This window comes from Pristis pectinata, chromosome 25 (genome assembly GCF_009764475.1).
Source record: "Pristis pectinata isolate sPriPec2 chromosome 25, sPriPec2.1.pri, whole genome shotgun sequence".
NCBI lineage: Eukaryota > Metazoa > Chordata > Chondrichthyes > Rhinopristiformes > Pristidae > Pristis > Pristis pectinata.
The window spans coordinates 19601648-19627086 of NC_067429.1; the positions used below are offsets into that span (position 1 = coordinate 19601648).

Below are 25439 nucleotides of genomic sequence, written 5' to 3' on the forward strand. Positions count from 1 at the left end.
GCAGATTTATGATGGGGATTAATATTTCACTTGAACACGAACAAACAAATGAAATCCAATGTGCAGAGTACATGGAACAGCAGGCTGATTGAATTCCAAACTCAGTAGCTCACTGTAACAAGGTGCACATTGTAGCAGAACGGTCACTGTGACCAATGCATCTTTAACTGGAGATAGAATTGAAAGGCTGGATTAATTCTGTTTAGATCTACAAGTGTTTGCACACTATTCAGTGTTATACCTTGCCCTCTGAGCAGGTTGTATGGTGTTCAAAATCGGGGGAAGTGATATGCATATTGAATATTTTTAAGTGTTTTGGATCAAAACTTGTGGGAATCGATGCTTTTGAAGTCATCAAATTAACTAAAACCAATTTTTGCATTTATTTCCAATGACGAAGTGGTGAAGCAGCACAAGTTAGCCAAAGTGTGCATCTGTTTTGGGAGTAGATTTGAGTAAAATACAAAGGCAGAATTACAACTTGGTAAAACAGTGAATATGTAAGGCAGTGGGGGTGTGGGGAAAGTAGAGGTACTGCTGTGATATTTTAGTTTTAAATTTGCTGCAGCTATCCAGTTGTGATTTCATTTTTTAAAAATAAAACAAGGTAAACTTCTGGAAAAAAATCCTAGATATAATTCTGATTTTTAATATTTGTGTTTAAGTTGATATGTAAGCTATAGATAACTAGATTTCACCATGAAAGCTCAGTACTGTCTGGTTTAAACTGCTTTCCCAATTAAATGATTGAATTAATTTTTTTTTCTTTTCCCCCATTCTACCCCCCCCAGGGCTGTTTCCTTTGAACAGGCTTTGCTGTCCTCATGTCCAGATAAAAACAAGGTTAATTTCAATCCTACTGGCTCTGCCTTCTGCCCAGTCCATATTCTTAAGCCTCTCTTACCAACTGTTGACTTGATATTGAGGCACTTACCAGCATCTGTTTCATCGACCTCTCCAAGCACAGGGGTATCTTCGAGCACTTTGACTTCTTGCCAGTCTACAACTCAGGTCTCATTCCAGCAACCATTGGAGGATTCAGGGACCACAGACTTTGAGCTTTCTAAGGAACAACCTCTACAGTTTGATCCTTGGAAACTTGCTCAGACAGAAGAAGGTGCCTTTTTTCAGAGCTCATTAATAATTTGAACTGGTAAACCTGCGAAAGGTAAATAGCTGACTGGAACTTTACACCAACAAGTTTGTGATAAGTACTACCGATTGTGGCTGTCTTAGCTGTTGATGCATTGTTATCTGACTGCAGGTTTGTTTGGTATGTTAACAGGCCAATCGTGGAAAATTTGGCAAAGTATTATTGGGACTTGTCTGTAAATATTTATGCTGAAAGTAGTTAATTCATTGAGCACCAAACATCTGCTTTTTGCATCTATACACATTGGAGTTCATGGTAACAAATTTGGAGATGCCTACTAGTCTTTTCTGCACCATTTTAATTACAATAGTACATTTTCTTCCTTGGCTTGAGTTGAAATGTTGCAAGTATAGTCACAGTAAGCACAAGCTTAAGTTGAAGAAAAATGTAAAGACGTAGGACTATTCAATCCTGCCACTATCTAGTAACTGCTGGAGTACTTTTTCAGTCAGCTTTTAACCTTGTATAGTACCTTGTGTGCAAGACTGCTACAGTATTTAGAAAATAAAATTGTTTATATATTGAAAGATGCACATTGGAACTTTTTTTTCTTGGATACTTTTCTTGCTCTTTACTTTATGAAAAGCATTAGGTTTTGCATTTTAAGTGGTGTAGAGCACTGAAAGGTGACTTGTAACTGCTTTTGATTTAAAGACTGTTGAATAGTCTGAGTAGAATTGATTCACGGATTGAACAATTGAGCAGAGTGAAATACTGGAATAGTGAGTATACTCTAGCAGCAAGTACACATTTCCTGTCAATCACACACTGATCTGCTTCAAAGCCTTATTTCTGTAGGTAAGAGTATAATGACATGGCTTAAGCCCATTAATGGGGATGCCACAAGGGAAATGAAATTCCTGTTTATCTGATATTGAACAAAATTACTATTTCATATTACTTTTAATTGAGACTGGGTGAAAATGAATTGCCACAAAATTATCTTGCTGCAAAAGAGTAGGAGAGTATTTTAAAATCAACTTGAGTCAATCAGGGTAACAATTCAAATAGGGAGTTGATGAATTGGGATCAAAAATGTGGAAAGTGACTAGACTAATTAAAAGTTAATACCCAATTTCCGTATGTAAAATTGGGATTGAGGTTATACTGATATAAACTGTGTGCAATGAGCTAGCATAAAATTAAGTCTCGACACAGTGTACAAGTATTTTGGCATGTATTGAACTTTGCTGTAGTTTTACACAACAGATTATATTTACTGTCCACTTTTTCTTTTTGTACCCCTTTTTTCTAGTTTGCTCCAAGCAATTTAACACCATAATCTGGAGTTTGCCTACACCTTGGGTATGATTTTTTTTTTCCTATGGTTAGCAATTCTAAATGCAACCACTGAGAAGTTAAGTTACTTCTCTAAATATTCTGCACTCAATTCCTATTCATTTTTGAATAATTTGAAATTTCTGTACTAGTGTTTAAATATTGGAAGTAAATACTTTTGAGATGAATGCAAAGAAAAAAGTTCCATGCCACTCTTTAGAACCAGAGGTTAAAAAGTATTGGCATAATTCAACAATTTGGTTGCACCATAATAAAGTTTTGGTTCTTAAGGGGTGGGAGAGACAAAGGGGGAACAAGCAATGAGCACAAGGTCTATTTGCACCAGTTATGTCTAACAGCAATTTGTATTTAACTTTTTACTTTCTCATTGTCACTGTTTCAAATGCTTTTTATACTGAATTGTATTTTTAATTTCTAATATAAATCTGGGCTTAAATATACAGAAATGTAGTTTTTTGGTATTTATTTAAACAATGTACCCATTTAAAGGGCTAGCTTCATAAGTTCCAACTTGGGTATTAAAAAAATAATTATTTGAAACCTCTAGCTTAAAAGCAAAGTGTACAGATTTAAAAAAAACTGCTCAATTCCTCTGCATTCCAGTTTAATTCACAGGTATATTCTGATACAGAGCCTGTGAAAGTAATAGCACCAGCATTTCAACTCTTATCTTGATGTCTCCAGTTGAAGGTTGTGTGGCTAATGGTTTCTGGAACAAACTTATGATCAATGCTCAAAAGAATTATTATGGGCATGTACAATGTGCCTGCATTTTGGGTTTTGATGCAATCTTTTGCTATCTAGTTTTTTTTCTATCTCCACAATTTAAACTGTAGGCTGCAGCGTATTGGTCTACAATTAAAATCTTCAACACTGCTTTGAAAGAGGCATGATATCCTGGATAATGCAGTGCAATTACTAAATTTGTACTTGGAGCTCTGGTGAAGCTTGGTTAACTATATTGCTCACCATGTCTTTCTACCACCACAATCCTAACTTTCCTGGTCCAGATTTTGATTCTAGAATGCCATTTTTAAGGTGCTTGCCAGTTTTTTTAAAATGTCCTGCATTAATGTTAAGGGTGTGAAATGTAATTGTTAATTATAATTGATCCTTGCAGTAAACCACATGTCTGGATTGCTATTTTAGTTCTGGTTTCATTTGAAATTTGGCTTTGTATATGCTTGTCTCTGAAGTCTGTACAGGCCAAAGTTAAATATTGTGCAACTCTTAAATATGGTTCTGTCTACACATGTCATGTCCCATTTAATTCTATTGTGTAGTCTTGTGTGCTCTGATGCTGTATTGTACGATAAGTAAATCTGCAAAAGAAACTGGTTTGAACAGATTTCAAACTTTATTCTTGGGAATAATTGGGAGGTAGAATTTGCATGCCTTCTGAAGTGGTGAGAAAATAACCTGGTGTTTGTTTTGCCACAGGAGGAGCTTGATTCAGCTTGGCAAAAACCATCTCTAAACATTTTTGTGTGGAGCCTACTGTATTTTTAAAATTCATTTAATGAGATGAGTGCTGTAGAAGAGTTAGTGTTTGGTACCCATCTCATTGCTGTTGGTAGTGAGCTGCAGCCTTGCATTGCAATCTTTGCAATGAAATTTGGCTTTGTAGTGCTGCTGTCTAGGGAGCTCTAGGATGATCAAGGAATAGGATTTATTTCCAGAGCTCCCTACTTTTAAGAACATATTTATCCAGAAACATTTTGCTTTATTTTTCCACCAGTTGTACTGTGGTCAGTGATGTAATAGTATCTCCATAAAAGTAGCTCTCCCTTTTTTCCCCCAACCTGTTTTTTTAATGTAATGGGTTAGAAGTGAGACTTTAGATCTGGGCTAGTGAAAGTTTGGGCTTTAAATTGTACTCTTGTGGTAGCTGTTGAGATATGGACAAATATTCCTTTTGGGGAACCTGGTTTTAAAAAAAGTGCTGTTGCCTTCTGGTGGTAGAAATTCAGTACTGTAACAGTGTTACATGGACTTCAAGTTTTTGAAGATGACAGGTCTTTGACAGCTACAAATGTTGTAGAAAACTATTTTTCTCCCTCCTTGCTTTAATCTTAAACTTTTGATTTAGTTTACATGTGCCATGTGTTTAAATTCTGAATTGGATATCACTTGCTGTGTTGCCTCGTGGGGGGGGGGGGGGGGGGGGGGGGGGGGTGGTGTTGGGGTGGGGGAGGGAAAACCTTGCAATTTTCTACAGACAATTCTCTATATAGTTAAACATGTACTTTCAAAAAGAATCAAGTGATGAAAATTTTCAAAGCATTTATCTTTGATCTTTGTAAATAGTAAATTTGAGTGAAACAAGATGGTTTATGAAGCCAGACATTGTAGCATAGCATTCCTCTGCCATCAAAACACTACCATGATACTTTTTTCCTTCTGTTACACATTGAAATGTCTATCAGCATTAGGAAACAAAATAAGGATATCTGAAATTCTGACTATATTGTGTTTTCTATTGGAGTGTATTTGTTGATCAGAATAAGCTCTGTTACGATGACTGCAGATAATTAACACCACATGAATGTTACGAGTAAAGGAAATTGCTGGCCAAATTGGTTAATGAAACAACAGATTTATATTTAAAGAATTGAATTGGCCTGGAAGCATATCTTTGTAGAATTATTTTGTTTAATAGACACTATTGAGGGTTTGGTTGACAATTGTACATATGTTTCAGAACATTAAGCTTGGACAAATGTATACCACATAAGCTGTGTTTAGCTTGTGGATTTGTGTGTTTTTTTTAATAGGTTAAGTTTCAGAAAATGCCAATAAAAGTGCCAATTTCCACTGCAGACACCTTTTGGTGTTGTGCATAAAGGAGATTATGAACTTTGGTGTAACTCTTCAATTGATTTTCATTCAGTGATATCAACATTCTACATCTATTGATGACTGTAGATGTACATGGAAGCAAAATAGTCCAGCTTTTCTCCTTTGTCCAATCCATAGACTTTTACATGCTTATCTGATCTTGCCATCCTTTTGTGCAATCAATCACAACTCTGTGAACTTTTTAAAAAAAAATAAGGCATTTCACTGGTATGTTATTGAACAAAACTTGTCAGTGAGCCACAAGCAGAAGCCTCTGACCAAGCTTATGAGTTCCTGTCTTCAATGGCAAACCCACTTCTCTAAGGGAGAAAAGATCCATTATTTCACATGGTACGTTTTGACTACATGGACTGAGGATAATCTGAAGTTCTCATCTGTGTTGGGTTGACTTTTCTGTTTGTTGCCCCCTGTCTATCTACTTGCTATCTTCTTGCCATCACCATGTAAAGTATTTTCTGAAAGGTATGAAGTTATTGGACTTCATGCTGTCAATTTGAACATCCCTAGTGGCTAGAAAGTAGAACCTAATATTTTAACCCAGCTCATAAGTATTTGGATTCTCCCTATGCACAATTCCTTTCAACTTTTCCTCTGAAAGTTTGAGTAGGTGCCTTGATTGCCAGTGTGTTGAGCAACAAATTGGGTTTCCTATAATTTGCAGCACTACTACTGAACTGCAAATTGCATGCATTTTTCCCTATCATGAAGTACCATGATATGCATTGCATTTCTTACTATCTAGTTTTTCCCCTATTTTGTCAAACCTTTGAGTTTGTACTTCTGCTCTGGTTAAAATGCACAATGCTGCTGAAACAATTGAGCTATTTGGTTTTAAACATCAATCCAAACTATTTAGTGCAGTTGAGTGAATAAGAATGGTTTATAACATTTAATCAATGACATCATTGCACAATACAGTGGAAGTATTTGATTAGTATCCATTTGATTGCCAATGGAACCTGCCAATTAAATGCTAGTTGTATTTGACCTGAAGTTTCCCAGAGAAGGCAAAATGCACCTCCCATTATTAAAATATTTACATTGAACAGTCCCAGTTCAATCAGTTGCTTATGTATAATTATCCTCCATCACTAATTTTAGATTTGCATTTACAATGTTTTTGAACAGAATATTTGAAGTGTAGTCAATTTGATAGGAAAAGAGTAACTTTATACTTAGCAATTTCCACAAACACATTATTTGGCCATTATCACCTGGCTAAGTAAAACTAGCAGGAAGCCAGGGGAAATGTTACTTCAAATGGTGCCATGTCTTTCTAAATCTCTACCAATGAGAGGTGGATCATCAGGTTAACATATCTAAACGTAACTGTATACCACTGCAGCTCTATCTCGGCATCCAGGAGTTTTTGTTTAAGATTTTTTGTCTACTTTTAAACCTACAATCTTCCAATAGAGACAGGAGCTGCCTATCAAACCACTACTGCCCTTGCATATCCAATTATTTCATTGTTCGGGCCAAGTATCACTATACTGTTCTGGAAAATTTCAGTGCTAATTTTTCATGCATTTTGGGAATCTTAGCTAATGTTAAATATCCACATTAAAAATTGGCTTTGATTGTTGGATTACACTGAGGAAATTTACTAGTTTTTTTAAATTGGGCTCTTTCCCTGAATCCAGATGCCTCTCAGCAGGGAGAAATTAAAGAAATGAGAATGAAGTTGGCCCACTATCAGCTGTGGAATGGTCTCAGGATGACTGGCAAGTGCCCAGGAATGTTTATCTTGAGCACCATGGCATGCAGAAGGGAGTGACTACTTCAGGTGTAATTTAACACTGCATGAATTTTTCTAGTGAGTCTGACCATATTTTGGGGAGGATTATATGGATGTAAATCTCTTTTCTATCTATCTTCAATCCCTTCCCAATATTCCTGACTTTCCTAAACAGGAATTGCAGTAAAACACTAATGCTATCCAATTGTTCAGAAATCCCAGGTGTGGTGTCTGATTCATTGTGTGCTGTTTCTCATTCTCCCTTTTTTTAACTTGCCAGGGTCCCATTTCCTCAAACTCAAGGTTTAATGGTAAATTTATAAATTAAATGTGGTATGAGTGAAATCCAATAATCTGGAACATGTGCCAGTTCAACACCATTGAACTGGATTATCAGTGTTTTACAGTTAAGTGAATTTCATTTCTCAATGTATGTCAGATGAGAAATGTCATCTTTCTCAGTTTGAGAGAGTACCATTTAATCCTACACTGCAGCACAACATTGTATTCCCTGATGAATCTTTGGGTCATATTTCTTGGCTTATTCACAACATAATCTAACATTTCCATGGTTCCAAATTTTCATTGGTCTTTTTATGTTGAGGTTTCAGTTTTGTGCTGGCAAAATTACAAAAATGTAACTCATTTTGTAACTAAATGTCAGTAGTGTGTTATTATGTAGTTATAATAAAGAACTACAGTTCCCAGCAGGCAATGCAAGGGGTCACATGGGGAAACATGAAGTGGCTGGAAAGAGCAGGAAAAGCAGCCAGCCTGTCTGGCAAGTCTGTTGCAGCCTGTTTTAATAAATGTTCAGATGTTAAACCCATGCCAAGTTTGTCTCATGAAGAACAAACATAACATGGTGTCAGAAGTTGGTGTGAGGTCTGAATAAGGAAAGTAAATGAATACTGTGTGCAATTGAGAAAGACAGTACAAAAGAAAAACTGTTTTAAAAAAAAGACAGAAAAAGCTGGCTGGTGTGGCGAAGGAGCACATTGTTCCTGAAGTTCAGCAGTCACCAGATTTCCCAAGAGTTCCTGTTGTGGATAAGCTAAGTCCTCCCAAACCTATGCATTTAACTGGCAATCTAGCCAATAATTGGAAATGCTTCAAACAGCGATTCAACATATATTTAGATGCTAGTGGAGTGGGAAGGAACGATGGAAAAATTGAAAGCGTCTGTTTTTCTGCATGTGATTTGCGAAGATGCTTTGGACATCTATAACAGCTTTCAAATTGATGAGACAATTTTTGAGTTGGGCACCTTGATGTAAAAATTTGAGGTATTTTATCCCAAGTAAAAACAGCACATTTGAGAGAGAGAAATTCTTTTCCTGTGACCAGAAACAAGGTGTTAGCTTTGACCAATACTTAGCTGAGCTTCACACTGAGTAAGTCTTGTGAATTTGGAGATGTGAGAAAGTCACTAGTTAAAGACAGAATAGTTAGTGGAATTCCAGATAATGGACTCAAAGACTGCTGCGTGAAAAAGATTTGACCCTGGAAAAGGTGGTGAATATATGTAGGTCACCAGAAACCGCACAAGCTAAGGAGCTGTACAGAGCAGACACAACAGTACATGCTGTGAAAACAAGCAGCTCACAAGGTGTTTCCGAAAGCAACAGCAAATCAAAGAGGAAGGCTCAAACAGCAAATGCAGCAGATGTGGAGGTAAATACATTCCAAAGATGTGCCCTGCTTATGGGAAGTCCTGCAGTAGCTGTGGGAAGAAGAATCACTTTGCAAGGTGCTGCAAAGCTGAGGCTAACAAGAGAAAGGTGCACACAGTTGATGAGAAAATGGAGGAATTCTTTGTGGATTCTGTACAGACTGTGGCTGCTGGTAAAACAGAATGGATTGTTGTAGTAACTGAATGAGACAGTAATTCCATTCAAGCTTGACACTGGAGCTCGGGTGAATCTGTTATCCATGGATGATTATAAGACTCAGTAAAGAGTAAGATTTACCCTGTGAAGTTAAGTGACAGGCTACACTGGAGAGAACATTCCAGTAAAAGGGGGCTGTATGGTGACCTTTAAGCACAAAGGGCAGCTCTTAAAATCACAGCTACTGATTGTAGAAAAGAGTACAGCCAACATTAGGTCTGAGTGCATGTGAAAAGCTCAACCTAGTGAAAAGAGTTTTCATAGTAGCTTCACATACCAAAGATGGCCACACAACACTCATGGAAGAGTATGCAGATGTCTTTGAGGGCTTGGATGCTTACCTGGTGTACACAAAATTCACATAGATGAGACAGTGGCTCCTGTTGTCCATGCATGCAGGAAAGTTCTATTTCAACTTAGAGATAAACTTAAACAAGAATTAGCACGCATTGAATGAATGTCATACAGAAAATTGAAGAACCAACAGATTGGGTGAGTTCACTGGTCATTGTGCAAAAGAAAAATGGAGCATTATGGATGTCTCTAGACCCGAGATCTCAATAAAGCTATCAAGAGAGCATTTTAAATTGCCAACACAGGAGGAGATCATGTCCCGGTTTTCAGGTGCCAAATGGCTCGGCAAGCTTGATGCATCGTCTGGGTTTTGGCAGATGAAGCTTGATGAAGCAAGTTAGAGACTGGTCCTTTTAAAACACCACAAGGAAGATATCGCTATCTTCGGCTGCCATATGGGATCCTGTCCGCACCAGAAGTCTACCATAAAACCATCCACATGATTTGAGGGCATACCCGGTGTCGACGCCATGATGGATGACATCATCATCTGGGGGTCCGCCAAGGAGGAACACGATACTCTACTGAGACAAGTGCTTGATGTGACAAGGAATGTCAATTTGAAATTAAATAGAGAAATGTGAGTTTGGTGTGAAGACACTGACCTTCATAGATATCATATCTGAAGAGGGAGTGGAGCCTGACCCAAGAAAGATGTCAGCCATTTAAAAACATGGAGAAGCCTCAAAACAAAGGAGGTGAGACGTTTCTTAGGGACGGTGACTTACCTGGCTAAGTTCATCCCTTGACTGTCAACAGTGTCAGCACCACTTGGGTCGCTCCTTGAGCAACAAAATGAATGGATTTGGTCTCATGAGCAAAAAGTGTGTTTCCAGACTTTGAAAAGGGTCCTAACTGAAGAGCCCGTACTGAAGTTTTATGATCTGGAAAGGTGTATCAGGATATCAGTTGATGTATCCTGGCACGGCCTTGATCTGTACAGCAGCATGATGGCAAATGGCAACCTGTGGCCTATGCATCAAGGGCTTTAACAAGTGCAGAAGCCAACTATGCACAATAGAGAAAGAGCTTCTTGCCACTACATATGCATGTGAAAGATTCCATCAGTACATCTATGGGCAAGCTATTGAAGTGGAGACAGACCATAAACCATTGGTCTCAATTATGTCCAAACCACTGGATGACTGTCCCATGAGGCTACAGTGCGTGTTGATAAAGCTGCAGAAATATGATGTGAAGATCTACACACCGGGAAAATATGTTTGCTGCCGATGCTCTGTCTCGAGCAGTCGGCAAGACAAAGTGACCAACGGGTTAATGCGGATATACAGGCCTATGTTGACGTGATTGTCACCTCTCTCCCAGTATCTCCAGATAGAACAGAGCAGATTAGGAAAGCAGCAGAGGCAGATGAAACAATGTAAGTACTCAAGGATACAATACGGAAAGGATGGCCAGCAGCAAAGGATGACTGGCCAATGTGTATTTGGGATTATCAGGCATGCAGAGCTGAACTGTCAATAGGGAAAGATATGGTTTTCAAAGGGAACAGGTTTGTGATTCCAGTGTCACTACACAAGGAGATGCTCCAGAAGATACACGAAGGGAATCTTGAGGAGGAAAAGTGTAAACGTAGAGCACGTGAAGTGATGTACTGGCCAAGAATGAACCAAGACATCAGCCAGACTACTGCTTCATGTGAACTATGCCTCACCTACAGACCAAAGCAGCAAGCAGAACCACTTACACCACACCCTGTACCAGACAGGCAGTATTTCAAAGTTGGAGTGGATTTGTTTGACTGTAATGGAAAGAGCCATATTGTTGTAACAGACTACTTTTTCCAATTACCTGGAGGCTGTGACACTGCAATCAACATCCAGCAAAGCAGTTATCACGTTCCTGAAAGTTGTGTTTGTGAGGCATGGAGTTCCATGTGAAGTAGTATCGGACAATGGTCCACAATTTTCAAGCAGTGAATTTGAATCCTTTACCAATATTTGGGGGGTTTTGACATACAACCTCAAGCCCAAGCCCACATCACCCAAAATCTAATGGCCTAGCAGAGAGTTCAGTTAAGGTGGTGAAGGGTCTCATGAAGAAAGTGCAAGATGGATGAGAGGGTTTCCATAGAAGTCTAATGATTTACAGAAGTGTGCCACTGTAGAAAGGCCTTTCACCAGCCCAAATGCTGATGGGTTGATGCATATGCACCAACCTTCCAATACATAAAAACCTGTTGACACCTGAAGGAGCACACAAGGTCAAACAGGCTAAAGAGGAAAGGGAAAGAAAAACAGAAACAGAACCATGACAAGATAGCAAAAAGCCTATGAGTCTTGAAGCCTGGGGATCAAGTGCAAATCTGAGATCATGATTCTGGCACATGGTCCATGCAAGGAGTTGTGCAAGAGGAAGTAAATCCACATTCATTACCAGATCCAGACGGAGCAAAGGACACCTGAGGAGGAACCGCATGGATTTATGACCACAAGCTCCAACCCATGGCTGTGACCAGTCTCCTGTCAGTACACCAAAGGGCCCAGTATATGGGGAAAAAATGAACATGTGGACCAGAGTTCCCAGGAAAACACCAATGCAGCAAATGAAAGCAACCCACCTGAGGAAATGAGCACCAGACCAAAAAGGACCATAAAACCACCTCAGACTGATTTGAAAGCTGCTGAGTAGACAAGGGTTCTTGGCAGGTTTATAAGGACAAAGTATTGTTTGTTTTTTCTTTAAAGGGGGAAGATGTGCTATTATGTAGTTATAATAAAGAATTACAGTTCCCAGCAGGCAATGCAAGGGCTCACATGAGGGAAACGAAGTGGCTGGAAAGAGTGGGGAAAAGCAGCCAGCCTGTCTGTGGCAAGTCTTCTGTTGTTTTAATATATGTTCAGATGTTAAACCCATGCCAAGTTATGTTTGTTGTTCTTCACAAGAAAAACAAATATTGTATGACCACATCTGTACACCTAGGTAAATGGCCTAGAGTCTTGAAGTGTATGCATATTGGTTCCTGAGCAGGTGTACAAAGTTAACAATTTTGTAGTACAAGTGGTGGTTAAAGCTCATGCCAATTTTAGTTGTTTTCTTCAAGCGAAGACTATGAAATAGCAAGCCGTCAAGTTAGTGTTGCTACCTAAAACTGGTTAGAGCAGGAAGAGATGGTTTGAACGGCTGGTCCTTTTTGGCTGATATCAGTCAGCTACTTAAACATGTATTGAAGTAGCTTTCAATTTGATCTCCAATTTGAGAGGAAATATTGCCACACTACTTGGATTGTAGCTGCCCTGAACTTCATGGGTTGAATTGCAGCCTCCTATACTGCCATAGCAGTTTCCAGTAGACTTAGAATGTTTAAATCAGATTTAAAAGCTGCTTCTCCCCCCTCTTTTTCTCTTCTCTTTCCCCCCCCCCCCCCAACCCCCAACCCCAAAGGATGTAAATCTTTCTTTTCCACATAATGTGGTTTACTTAATGCACTATTTTATTTCTAGTTCTGTCAGTTAACCAACTTTTAACTTCTGGAAGAACAGCTGCAGTGAGAAACAAATTCTCATAGAAAAGATATTGATAAAAGAAGGTACCTGGCCCATACTGTTCCTAAGTTGCAAGTAGTGATTGTTGGACTGGAGTGATAGAATGATATGCACCTAGCATGGCCATCGGTTGCTTTGAGTACATCAATATAGAAATATTCTACCTATTTCACTTACAAATTTTCATGTGTAAAATATTTTGGTTTTATACAATGATCTCCAATTTTAATAGCAGATAAATCTTCAAAAGCATTGGTTTTGCTTTAGTGTGTTTTTTGGAAGCAGTTTTTTGCAGTAATGTGGTAAAAATTGCTCATTAGCCAAATATCTGATTTATGCAAGAACTTGGCATTTGGATTTTGAAATCAAGTTTCTAGGACACCCTTAGAACATAGTACAGCACAGGAACAGGCCCTTCAGCCCATAATGTTGTGCTGAACCAATTACTTTGGTAATAAAATGCCCAATTAAACTAATCCCTTCCACCTACATAATGTCTATATCCTATCAGTTCCCTTACATTTGCATGTCCAAGAGCTGCTTGGATGCCCCTATCATATTTGCCTCCATCACCACCCCAGGCAGTGCATTCCAGGCACCGCACATCTCCTTTGAACTTGTTCCCTATCACCTTAAATGCATGCCTTCTGGTGTTAGACATTTCAACCCTGGGGAAAAGATGCTGGCTGTCAATGCACCTCAATCTTAGAAACCTCGATCAGATCTCCCCTCAGTCTCTACTGCTCCAGAGAGAACAAGCTAAGTTTATCCAACCTATCCTAATAGCACATGCCCTCTAATCGAGGCAGCATCTTGGTAAACCTCTTCTGCACCCTCTCCAAAGCCTCAACATCCTTTCTCCAATGGGGCAATCAGAACTGAATGCAATACTCCAGATGCGGCCTAACTAAAGTTTTATAAAGCTGCAGCATAACTTCCTGACTCTTGAACTCAATGCCTCGACTAATGAAGGCAAGCATGCCATATGCTGCCTTTACTGCCTTATCAACCTGTGTAGCCACTTTCAGGGAGCTATGAACTTGGACTCCTCTGCTCATCAACACTGTTTTGCCATTAACAGTGTACTACCTTTTACGTTTGATCTCCTGAGGTTCAACGCTTCACATTTAGCCAGGTTGAACTCTATCTGCCATTTCTCTGCCCATATCTGCAGCTGATCTATATCCTGCTGTATCCTTTGCCAGTCTTCTATGTGATTCATAACACCACCAATCTTATCTGCAAACTTACTAACCCTTGTACATTTTCATCCAGGTAATTTCTATACATCATAAACAGCAGAGGTCCCAGTACAGATCCCTGAGGAACACTAGTCACAGACCTCCAGCTAGAATAAGTCCCATTGACCACTACCCTCTGTCTTCTACAGGCAATCCAGTTCTGAATCCAAACAGCCAATTCACTGTGGATCCCATGCATCTTAATCTGGATGAACCTCCCATGGGGGGACCTTGTTACTAAAATTCATGTGGACAACATCCACTGTTCTACCTTCATCAATCACCCTCGTCAAAAAAACTCAAGTTAGTGAGGCACAACTTGCCCTGCACAAAGCCGTTGCTGACTGTCCCTAATTAGGCTGTGGTTTTCCAAATGTTCATAAATCCTATCCCTAAGGATCTTCCCCAGTAACTTTCCTACCACTAACGTGAGCCTGACCGGTCCTATAGTTACCAGGATTATCCCTGTTTCCCTTCTTGAATAATGGAACAACACCTTGCTAGTAGAATCTCTATTTATCCAATGTGTTTGCACATGTTTGACCTCCTTCCCCTCTGCCCACACTAACTAAACTTTTCGTACCACTGAAATGAAATCTTACATTCAGACTTCAAGGGTCAAAGACATGAATGCAGGTGTATAGCTAGAGTTTTACTTGCCAAAACTGCACTTCAGCAGACAGCACTATTAATATCATACCAGTTAAGCCTTGCTTTTTTTTTTGGTGGGGGAAGAGAAGAACAAAGGAAGAAAGTTCTTGGGTCTCTGTGATTGGAAAATCAGATAACTGTAGATGCTTAAATTTTTAAATAACAAAAATGCTGAAGAAACGCAGATGGCCAAGTAGCATTTGCATAAAGAGATGCTGTTAATGTTTGGGGTTCAAGAACGTTCATTTCTGACCTGTAGCATTAACTTAGTCTTGTTTTGCTTTCCCAATGATGCCACCTGACCTCCTGTGCTAGTGGTGGAGGGAATGAATATTCAGAGTATTTTATTGGGGGGGCGAGCAAGTTGGTTGCATTGTCATAGTCACATGCCAGTGAAAAAGGCCCACTGTATCTACACTGACCATCAGGCACCCAACTTTGCCATTTACTTTTCCTCGTGCCTCCCCAGCAAGTCTTCCACTTCATTTCCCCACCCCTCGTCCTGGATTCTCCTACCACCCACCTACCATAGAGATAATTTGCAACAGCCAAATAACCTACCAACCAGCAGTTGTCTGGTATGTGGGAGGATGCTAGAGCACGAGGAGAATGTGCAAACTCTCTCGGTGCACCAGCCAAGATCAAGCTCCGGTCTCTGAAGCAGTAAAGCAGCAGTACTAACTGTTGTGGTATTGTCCTGGAAATTTGCGAGCATGGGTTCCACTCAAATGGTCCTGTCATGAAAGCTCACCAGTTTCATGGGAGTAGTCAGAGCTGCATTTATTCAGGCATTTCGTGTTAGAGCATAGAACACTACAGCACGGTACAGGCCCTTTGGCCCACAATGTTGTGCCAACATTTTATCCTGCTCTAAGATGTATCTAACCCGTCCCTCCCACATAGCTGCCTATTTTTTCTATCATCCATGTGTTCTGTCACACTCCTGACTAAATTGTGCAGAGAATGGAAAAGCTTTGAAGTCAATTGAGTCATGCTATAGAATTAGCAAACAATGAGCTGTTTCTGGAGCCACTATGTATAAATAAATAGAGGGTAGTGCATTCAATGTAGTTTATATAAGGTTTTTAATAAGATGTCCTATAAATGGACACCAACAAAGTTAACGTTACGGGCATTGATAGCACGGATACAGCTTCGGTTGAGCAACAGCCAACAGAATTGTTGTGCAAAGTTGATTTTCAGGTGAGTAGTTGTGTTCCCTGAGGATCAGTTTTGGGGCAATTGATCTACATGACCTAGATCTGAATGCAAGTCACAATTTTTAAATCTGTAGATGAGACAAAACTTAGCAGTATTGTGAGCTATTCCTCAGTGGCTAAAGAAATTTGGCATGCCCCCTTTGGCACTCACCCATTTTTATTGATGCACTATAGGAGGCATCCTATCCGGATGCATCATGGCTTGGTATGGCAATTGATCTGCCCATGACTGCAAGAAACTGCAGAGAGCTGTGGACATAACTCTGCACATCACAGAAACCAGCCTCCTCTCAATGGACTCTGTCTACACTTCTCACTGCCTCACTAAAGCAGCCAACATAATCAGAGACCCTATCCACCCCAAACATTCTTTCTTCATTTACCCCCCCCCCCCCCCGCCCCATTTGTCAGAAAATGCAAAAACCTGAAAGCATGTACCACCAGGCTTAAGGACAGCTTCTATCCCACTGTTATAAGACTACTAAATGGTCCCCTACTATGGTAAGATGGACTCTTGACCTCTCAATTTACTTTGCACCTTACTGTCTACCTTTTTCTCTGTAATTGTAATACTTTATTCTGTCTTCTGTTATTGTTTGCCCTGTACTACCTCAATGCACTGTTGTAATTGAAATGATCTGTATGGGTGGCATGTAAAACAAGATTTTCACTGTGCCTTGGTACATGTGACAATAATAAAGCAATTTAGCTAGGAAGCAGATAGTGATAGCACTGCACGATATAAGCAGGTACGTGGAATGAGCATGCTTGTGGTGAATCAAATTTAATGCAAAGAGATGTGAGGTGACACACTTTGACAAGAAGAATGAGAAGCAACAGTATAGGATACTGTTCTAAAAGGTGTGTAGAAGCAGAGGGAGCTGTGGGTTATCTACACAAATCATTGGATGTGGCAGGACAAGTTGAGAAAGCAATAAGACAAACACAATTCTGGGTCTTATTCTGGGGTGGGGGGGGAGGGTGATGAGATAGAAATAAAAGAATTAGCAGTGTGGATAATGGGAGATGATGGGTATAAACCAAAGGGGAAGAGAATTTTGAGTGGCATGAGGGGAAAATGTGTTTATGCAGTGTATGATTGGAACCTGGAATGCACTGCCTGCAGATATGACAGGGCAAGAAGGAATTGAACACATGCTGAAAGAAAAGAGAATTTTGCAGGGCTGCAGAGTTGGTGGGTGGAATTAGTTCCTCTGGTAGAGAGCTAATGCAGATATGACAAACTGAATGGCCGCCTCCTCTGCTGGAACGATTCAATGGTTCTCTGTATTTATCAACTTAATTTTCCATTAACCATTTCATGTTTGATGCTAGTTAGATCCTGAAATTACAAGACTTCCTACCTTCACTATGACCTCATTGGCACATTTGCAAACCCCCTGTTCGTGTTTTTAGCCAAGGTGCTGCACTCAACAGTAGTGGGCCTGAGTCCTTAATCTTCTGACCTAATTGAGTAAAACTGACCAGTGCATTTTGTTTTGTCAAGTGTAGCTCACACAAAAAGAAATTTTCACGTTGGATGTATCTAGTTTGCTTGAATCTTTTCAACTCGATTGAAACTACCATTTAAACTCTGCTTCACACATCGTCTTTTGAAGGCAGCTTAAACTTTAGACATCAACCTCCAACTCGGATGTTTCCTGCCTCTCACTTCTTATCAGGGCCTTTGCCAGTGTAATGTGCTTTCCATTGGGCTGCCTGGCTAGTTTTTTAAGCCCGTTGATACTTAAACATTTGGCTACATTTACTTGTTTCACAATTTAGCCTTGCATCTTCCACTTTGGCTGAAAGAAGTTCTTTCCCAGTTTTGGAAGTTCATTTAAATCCACCACAACAAAATTTAGCAAACTTGCCTGTGAAATATTGGTCCCAATCTTGAGATACGACTCATCTCGCCTGTACCAATCCCCACCTTTCTCAGAACTGGTTCCAATACCCCTCCCACATCCCCTCCTGCATCATCTCTCCAGGCCCCACATTTATCTGCACTATTCTCACTATACTAGCTGGCCCATACCATTGAGATGATTATCATAAGGGCCCTGCTTCCTAACCCTTTAGCAACTCCTTTAAAACCCGATGAAGGGTCACGGACCAGACATTCTCTTTCCACACATGCTGCTGACTTGCTGAGTTTTAAAAGCATTTTTCTGTTTTTTATTTCAGATTTCCAGCATCTGCAGTTTTGTTTTGTGCCCATTCACATTTATTTCACAGTATCCTTTTTCATTCTCCCCAAAATTATGGGGGAAAAATTTAGTGGCCAATTAACCCACCAACCTGCATGGTTTTGGGATGTAGGAGGAAACTGGAGCAAATCCACACAGTCACAAGGAGAACATACAAACCCAATACAGTCAGCACCCAAGGTCAGGATGAATCCAGGTCTCCAGAGGTGTGATTTTGTGTATTAATAAGACTGAGCTGATTAAACTTTGGTTTGCGTATTTCTTGACCGCTATATAAAGGCAAAAGGGTCAACACAACCAACTCTACATAAGACTCCTAAGAAGCAGGTAATAGGTACTGCTTGTTGTCAATGGCTCAGTTCATTGTCACCCTGTAATCACCACACAATGGAACTTAGTTCCTCTTTTACCTTCTACTACACATGATGCTGCCCAGTCACCCTGGCTTGACTTTTCCAGTAAAGTTTGTCCAATTTATCTAACTCTTCCATCTGCTTCTTCGATGTTGGACTGGGCTGAGGCTCTCAGTAAATTGATTTCACACTTGAGTTGATAAAAATTTGGGTGTTATGATGTATTAACTCTGCAGGCATTCAACATTTCTGCATACTTACCCAATAATATGACAAAGTGTAATTTTGAAGCATTCATCCTCATCCCCTCTTTCCAGTTGAGCTTTGCTTCTCTGTATCAGTCTTTATAATATTGCTATTAATATTGTTGAATGAATTACAACCCATTGTAGTTTTATCTTCTGACTTTTGTGATGCACAAAACATTTCAGCTGGCCTGATGTCTTCAATATTTCATTTAAATTGTTTTCAGGTTCATTGTTCAGTTGTTCTTGGCTGAACTTATTCTGATATAAACTATGGGCAAGGATAAAGCAATCTGCTGCCGTAGCAGTCAAAGACTTACTGATGTTGTGTATGTTTTGAAGCCCATTTGAGATAGTAGAATGACCTTCTGGTGTTCCTGTATAGCATTATTTTATGTAAGCTAATTCTCCCCATTGCCATTAAATTTATAGACAACAGACAATAGGAGCAGAAGTAGACCATTCGGCCCTTCGAGTCTGCACCGCCATTTTGAGATCATGGCTGATCCTCAACAATCAATATCCTGTTCCTGCCTTGTCCCCATATCCCTTGATTCCCCTATCTATAAGAAACCTATCTAGCTCCTTCTCAAAAGTGCCCAGAGAATTGGCCTCCGCTGCCCTCTGAGGTAGTGCATTCCACAAATTCACAACCCTCTGGGAAAAGAAGTTTTTCCTCCCCTCTGTCCTAAATGGCCTAGCCCTTATTCTTAAATCATGCCCCGTGGTCCTGGACTTCCCCAACATCTGGAACATATTTCCTGTCTCTATCTTGTCCAATCCCTTGATAATCCTGTATGTTTCAATCAGATCCCCTCTCAATATTCTCAATTCCAGCGTGTACAATCCCAGTCTCTCCAACATCTCAGCATAAGACAGTCCTGACATCCCCGGAATTAACCTTGTAAACCTACGCTGCACGCCCTCTATAGCCAGGATATCCTTCCTTAACCCTGGAGACCAAAACTGTACACAATACTCCAGGATTGGTCTCACCAGGGCTCTGTACAAATGCAAAAGAATCTCTTTGCTTTTGTACTCAATTCCTCTTGTAATACAGGCCAACATTCCATTAGCCTTCATCACTGCCTGCTGCACTTGCTCATTCACTTTCAGTGACTGATGAACAAGGACTCCTAGATCCCTTTGTATTTCCCCCTTACCTAACCCCACACCATTCAGATAATAATCCGCCTTCCTGTTCCTGCTCCCAAAGTGGATAACCTCACACTTATCCACATTAAACTTCACCTGCCAAGTATCTGCCCACTTACCCAACCTATCCAAATCACCTTGGATTCTCCTAACTTCCTCTTCACATGTCGCACTGCCACCCAACTTTGTATCATCAGCAAACTTGCTAATGTTATTCACAATGCCTTCATCTAAATCATCAACATAGATCGTAAACAGCTGCGGTCTCAGCACCAAGCCCTGTGGCACCCCACTAGTCATGGCCTGCCATTCTGAGAAACATCCATTCATCCCTACCCTTTGTTTCCTATCCGCCAACCAGTTTTCTATCCATGTTAATACCCGCCCCCCAATTCCATGAGCCCTAATTTTACCCACCGATCTCCTGTGCGGCACTTTATCAAATGCCTTCTGAAAGTCCAGGTATACAACATCCACTGAATCTCCCTCATCTATTTTCCTGGTTACACCCTCAAAAAACTCCAGTAGATTAGTCAAGCATGATTTGCCCTTAGTAAATCCATGTTGACTCGACCCAATCCTATCATTGCTATCCAAATATGCCGTTATTTCATCCTTAATAATGGACTCTAGCATCTTCCCCACCACAGATGTTAGGCTAACTGGACGATAGTTCCCCGTTTTCTCCCTCCCTCCTTTCTTAAAAAGTGGGATAACATTAGCCATTCTCCAATCCTCAGGAACTGACCCCGAATCTAAGGAACATTGGAAAATGATCACCAATGCATCCACAATTTCTAGAGCCACCTCCTTTAGTACCCTGGGATGCAGACCATCTGGACCTGGGGATTTGTCAGTCTTCAGCCCCATTAGTCTACTCATCACCATTTCTTTCCTAATGTCAATCCACTTCAGTTCCTCTGTCACCCTCTGCCTTTTGTCCATCCTTACCTCTGGGAGATTTCTTACGTCTTCCCCCGTGAAGACAGATCCAAAGTACTTATTAAATTCTACTGCCATCTCCCTGTTTCCCATAATAATTTCACCCGATTCGGTCTTCAAGGGCCCAACATTGTTCCTAACTAACTTCTTTCCCTTCACATACCTAAAAAAGCTTTTGCTATCCTCCTTAATATTCCTGGCTAGCTTGCCTTCGTGCCTCATTTTTTCTTCCCGAATTACCTTTTTAGTTAAATTCTGCTGCACCTTAAAAATTTCCCAATCTTCTATCTTCCCACTCAGCTTGGCTCTGCCATACTTCTTCCTTTTTAACACAATGCTATCTCTGACTTCCTTTGTCAGCCACAGTGGCCCCTTTCCCCTCTTTGAGTCTTTCCTTCTCTGGGGAATAAACTGATCCTGCACCCTGTGCATTATTCCCAAGAATACCTGCCATTGCTGTTCCACTGACAATTCTGCTAGGATGCCCGCCCAGTCAACTTTAGCCAGCTCCTCCCTCATGGCTCCATAGTCTCCTTTTTCTAGTCTCCATTTCTGGTATAATATTTTGTATTACATAAAATAATATCTCCATGCATTGTGTATGAATGGAAGAGTTCATGACACCAATCACATACTGCATGGCTCCCAATGTCTAGCTGGAGTCTAAGCAGTTTATTCTCTACTTCTGATCCTATCACCAGCAAAACTGAAGAATTCACACAAAACCTAAAATATTCCTGCCTTTTCATTGCCTGTACAGTTCAATGACTATAATCTCTGTCTCATTAAAGCAACTTTTCTGGAGTGTATTCTGTGCCACTGAAACTACCAAGAGATTTCTTAGTCTGGTGTCCATGCAACCGAAGTTGTTTCACTAGCCCCACCACATCTGCCCCACTCTGCTCCTGAAGATTGTGCCAGTCCTCACCCAGGAGCCTCTCAAGTGTTGATTCTCCTACCATGCAGAGTTCGGCTGGTACTCTGTGCCCTCACTTGCTGCTGTTCAAACAGGATCATCTGCTGTCATGCTTACCAATGCTGCAGATATAATCTCACCATTTCAGCAGTGTTGCCCATGTGGTGCTCCTTACGGGACTTCAGTTGCCAACTGGGAATGCTGTGACTACAATTACATTAACAGAGCTTCAAAACTGCCACTACTTTTTTCTTAATCTGGTGTTGACCTTTCTTCTAACCCTCAAGTAGCTCGCTGAAATATTTTCCTTGCTTTACAGAAAGTGCATTCACTCAAACTTTCATCCATGTTTCCAATTTATCCTGCTCGTGCATCTTTCTTCCCCTAAACATGGTGATGCAGGGAAGAGACACACAAAAAGCTGCTAGAATACATGCATCTGGTTTGTTCAACTTTCCCTCTATATTGTGTATATGTCATACATGTATGTCATTCATTTACCGGAAATAAAATATTATTTTTATTTTACTATGATGTATTAAGTGTTTTAATGTATTTATTTTGATTTTCAACTTAACAATTTATTCTTTAAAATTACTTAAATCAATTTCAATAGTTTTAATCACTGCACATCAGATATTTAAATGTCCTTTCAAAACCACATAAACTTTGACAGAGGGCAAAATTTACCTGTTGCCATGGTGTCCTGGGGCAGCTGCTATCGGGGATGATGGCTGAAAGAGCCCTAGCCTCTGAAGAGGCTTCACTATCCAGTTCCAGCATAAGGGAATTGAGAAAGATTGGATCCACATATCTGTATGAGTTTAGTATGGGTCTGAAGAGAATGCAGGGAGCAACTCCAAAGCACCTCTTTACCTGGATCCATCTATCACTTGCCAGCTCTTGCTCCTCCTCCTCCTCCTCCTCCTCCTCCTCCCTCTTTATACTGGCTATCTCCCTCCTACTCTCTCAGTCCTGATGGAGGGTCTTGAACTGAAACACCAACTTTCCATTTCCCTCCACAGATGCTGCCTGACCCACTGAGTTCCTCCAGCAGCTCATTTTTATTTTGCCCCAAATGGCAGGTTGAGAGGCCTGGAATACAAATTTCCTATCAACAAATCTTCATTGTAGACACCTGCACCACCGGATGCTGTCTGCTGTTGTCTACCCTGTGTCAGTCATCCATAAACCATTCATCTTACGTACTTCTGTTAAACAGCAATCCATCAATGACTGGGACTGTCCTTTCAATACTATATGCTCAGAAGCTAGATAAACCCCCAATAATGTTTGCCATCGTTGAAAACCACATTAGATTGACGAGAAATGTTGGAGAGCCTCAGCAGGTCCGACAACGTCTGCTAGGAAAACAAGGTGATTGATGTTTCAGGTATAAATCTTTGCACCTTGAACACTAAAAGATTTGTATGTTTTCTATGTGTCCTCACCATTCTCTGAATTTGTACAGGCCGTTCCCGGGTAACAAATGGGTTCTGTTTTTACAGACATCCAAATGGTAGATGATAGATCTTTTTCTTAGGCAGTCCCTCAGGGTTGAGGACGATTTCCTTCACTACAGTTCTGAGGTGATTGATGAGTTTTATTTGACATCTGCTCTGCCACAGTTTTAAACAATGCATCCTCACCTAAGCCCAGGCAGTCTTCCTTTAAGTTGTTCAACTGGGTTGGTCTCACTTTAACACAGCTACCAGGTTGGTCTCACTTTAAGATGCATACATGGGACGGTCTCATCTTAAGAGGTGTGGTCGCTTGGTCTCGCTTTATGATACATGTGTGAGCGAAGAACAGTGCAGCACAGGAACAAGCCCTTTGGCCCATGATGCCTGTGCCAACCATGATACCAATTTAAACTGCACATCTAATGCTATGTGCCTATGATGCAGCTATAAGTAAGTTTTTCTTTGCACCTGGTCTACGTTACTCCATTTCCTGTCTGTTCGTATGACTGTGTAAATACCTCTTAAACATTGCTATCGTATGTGCTTCCACCACGTCCTGTGACGGTGTGTTCCAAGCACCTGCTGCTCTCTGTGTAAAGAAAAAACAACTTGTCTTGCACATCTCCTTTAAACTTTCCCCCTCTCACCTTAAAACTATACCTTCTAGTATTTGACATTTCCACCCTGGGAAAAAGACTTTGATTATCTACCCTCTCTATGCTTCCCATAACTTTATATACAGGTCACCCCTCCACCTCCAACGCTCCAGAGAAAACAATCCAAGTTTGTCCAACCTCTCCTTATAGCTAATACCCTTTAATCGAGGCAACATCTGGGTGAAGATCTTCTGCAACCTCTCCAAAGCCTTCACATCCTTCCTGTAATGCAGTGACCAGAACCACACACAATACTCCAAATGTGACCTAACCAAAGTTTTATGCAGCTGTAATATGACTTTCTGACTTTTATACTCAATACTTAGACTGAAAAAAGCAATTATGCTGTATGCCTATTCACTTGTGTTGACACTTTCAGGGAGTTATTGACGCACGCCAAGAACCTCCTGTACATCGATGCTCCGAAGGGTCCTGCCATTTACTCTATCCTTTCTTCTTACATTTGACTTTCCAAAGTGCAATACATCACACTTGACTGGATTAAACTCCACCTGCCATTTCCCTGCCCATGTTTCCAGCCGGTCTATAACCTGATGTATCTTTTGACAACCTCCATCACTATTCACAACTCTGCCAACTTTTGTGTCATCTGCAAACTTACTAATCAGTCCACCTACATTTTTGTCCAAATCATTTATGGGCAGTCAACAGGGCATAGGTTAAGGTGAGAAGGGAAAGATTTAATAGGAGCTCAAGGGGCACCTTTTTTTATGCAAAGGGTGGTATCTCTGTGGAATGAGTTGCCAGAGGAAGTGGTTGAGGCAGGTACAATAACAGCTTTTAAAAGACAGTCGGACAGGTATATGGATTGGAAAGTTTAGACGGTTATGGGCCAAACACTAGCAAATGGGACTAGCTTGGATGGGGCATCTTGGTCGGCATGGACCAGTTGAGCCGAAGGGCCTGTTTCGGAGCTGTATAACCATGACTCTATTTCCCTATGACAGGTTTCGACAAGATTCAGATTGTGAGAACTGTTTGCAACCTGAACTCTTATAGCAGTTAGCGTAATGCTATTACAGCACCAGCGACCTGGGTTCAATTCCCGCTGCTGCCTGTAAGGAGTTCGTACGTTCTCCCCGTGTGTCTGCGTGGGTTTGCTCTAGGTGCTCCGGTTTCCTCCCACATTCCAAAGATGTACAGGTTAGGAGCTGTGGGCATGCTATGTTGGTGCCGGAAGAGTGGCGACACTTGCAGGCTGCCCCCAGCACATTCTTAGTAATGCAAAAAGATGTATTTCACTGGGTGTTTTGATGTACATGTGACTAATAAATATCTTAAATCAAATATGAACAAAAACCGTGTGGGAGTGGATCACAGAAATAGCTTTGATGGGAGAACGAGCAGGCACGGAACAGCGGCCTCATTGACTCCGTGAATGAGTGATTTGAGCCTGCTCAGAACTTTTAGCTCTGCATGGCAGGACCCAGCCCCCAATTATGGCAGCTCGGGGAAGGTGTGTGTGGGGTGGGGTGGGGCGGGAAGAGAAAGCACATGGAAATGCTCCGGTCTGTTCCCACCTGGGAGAAACTGCCTGCAGCCCCACAGCAGCTGCGAAATTCATCCCC

General features: G+C 40.7%; 1 protein-coding gene across 1 annotated transcript in view; it reads left to right on the plus strand.

The window, feature by feature from the left end:
* LOC127583062 (glucocorticoid-induced transcript 1 protein-like) overlaps positions 1-5271 on the plus strand; it is a 45367-nt gene extending 40096 nt beyond the window's left edge. Inside the window, exon 8 of the mRNA XM_052038787.1 lies at positions 792-5271. Coding sequence (XP_051894747.1) covers positions 792-1149 — 358 coding nt within the window. The 3' untranslated portion in view covers positions 1150-5271. The remainder of the gene's footprint in view (positions 1-791) is intronic.
* Positions 5272-25439: the final 20168 nt, after the last annotated feature.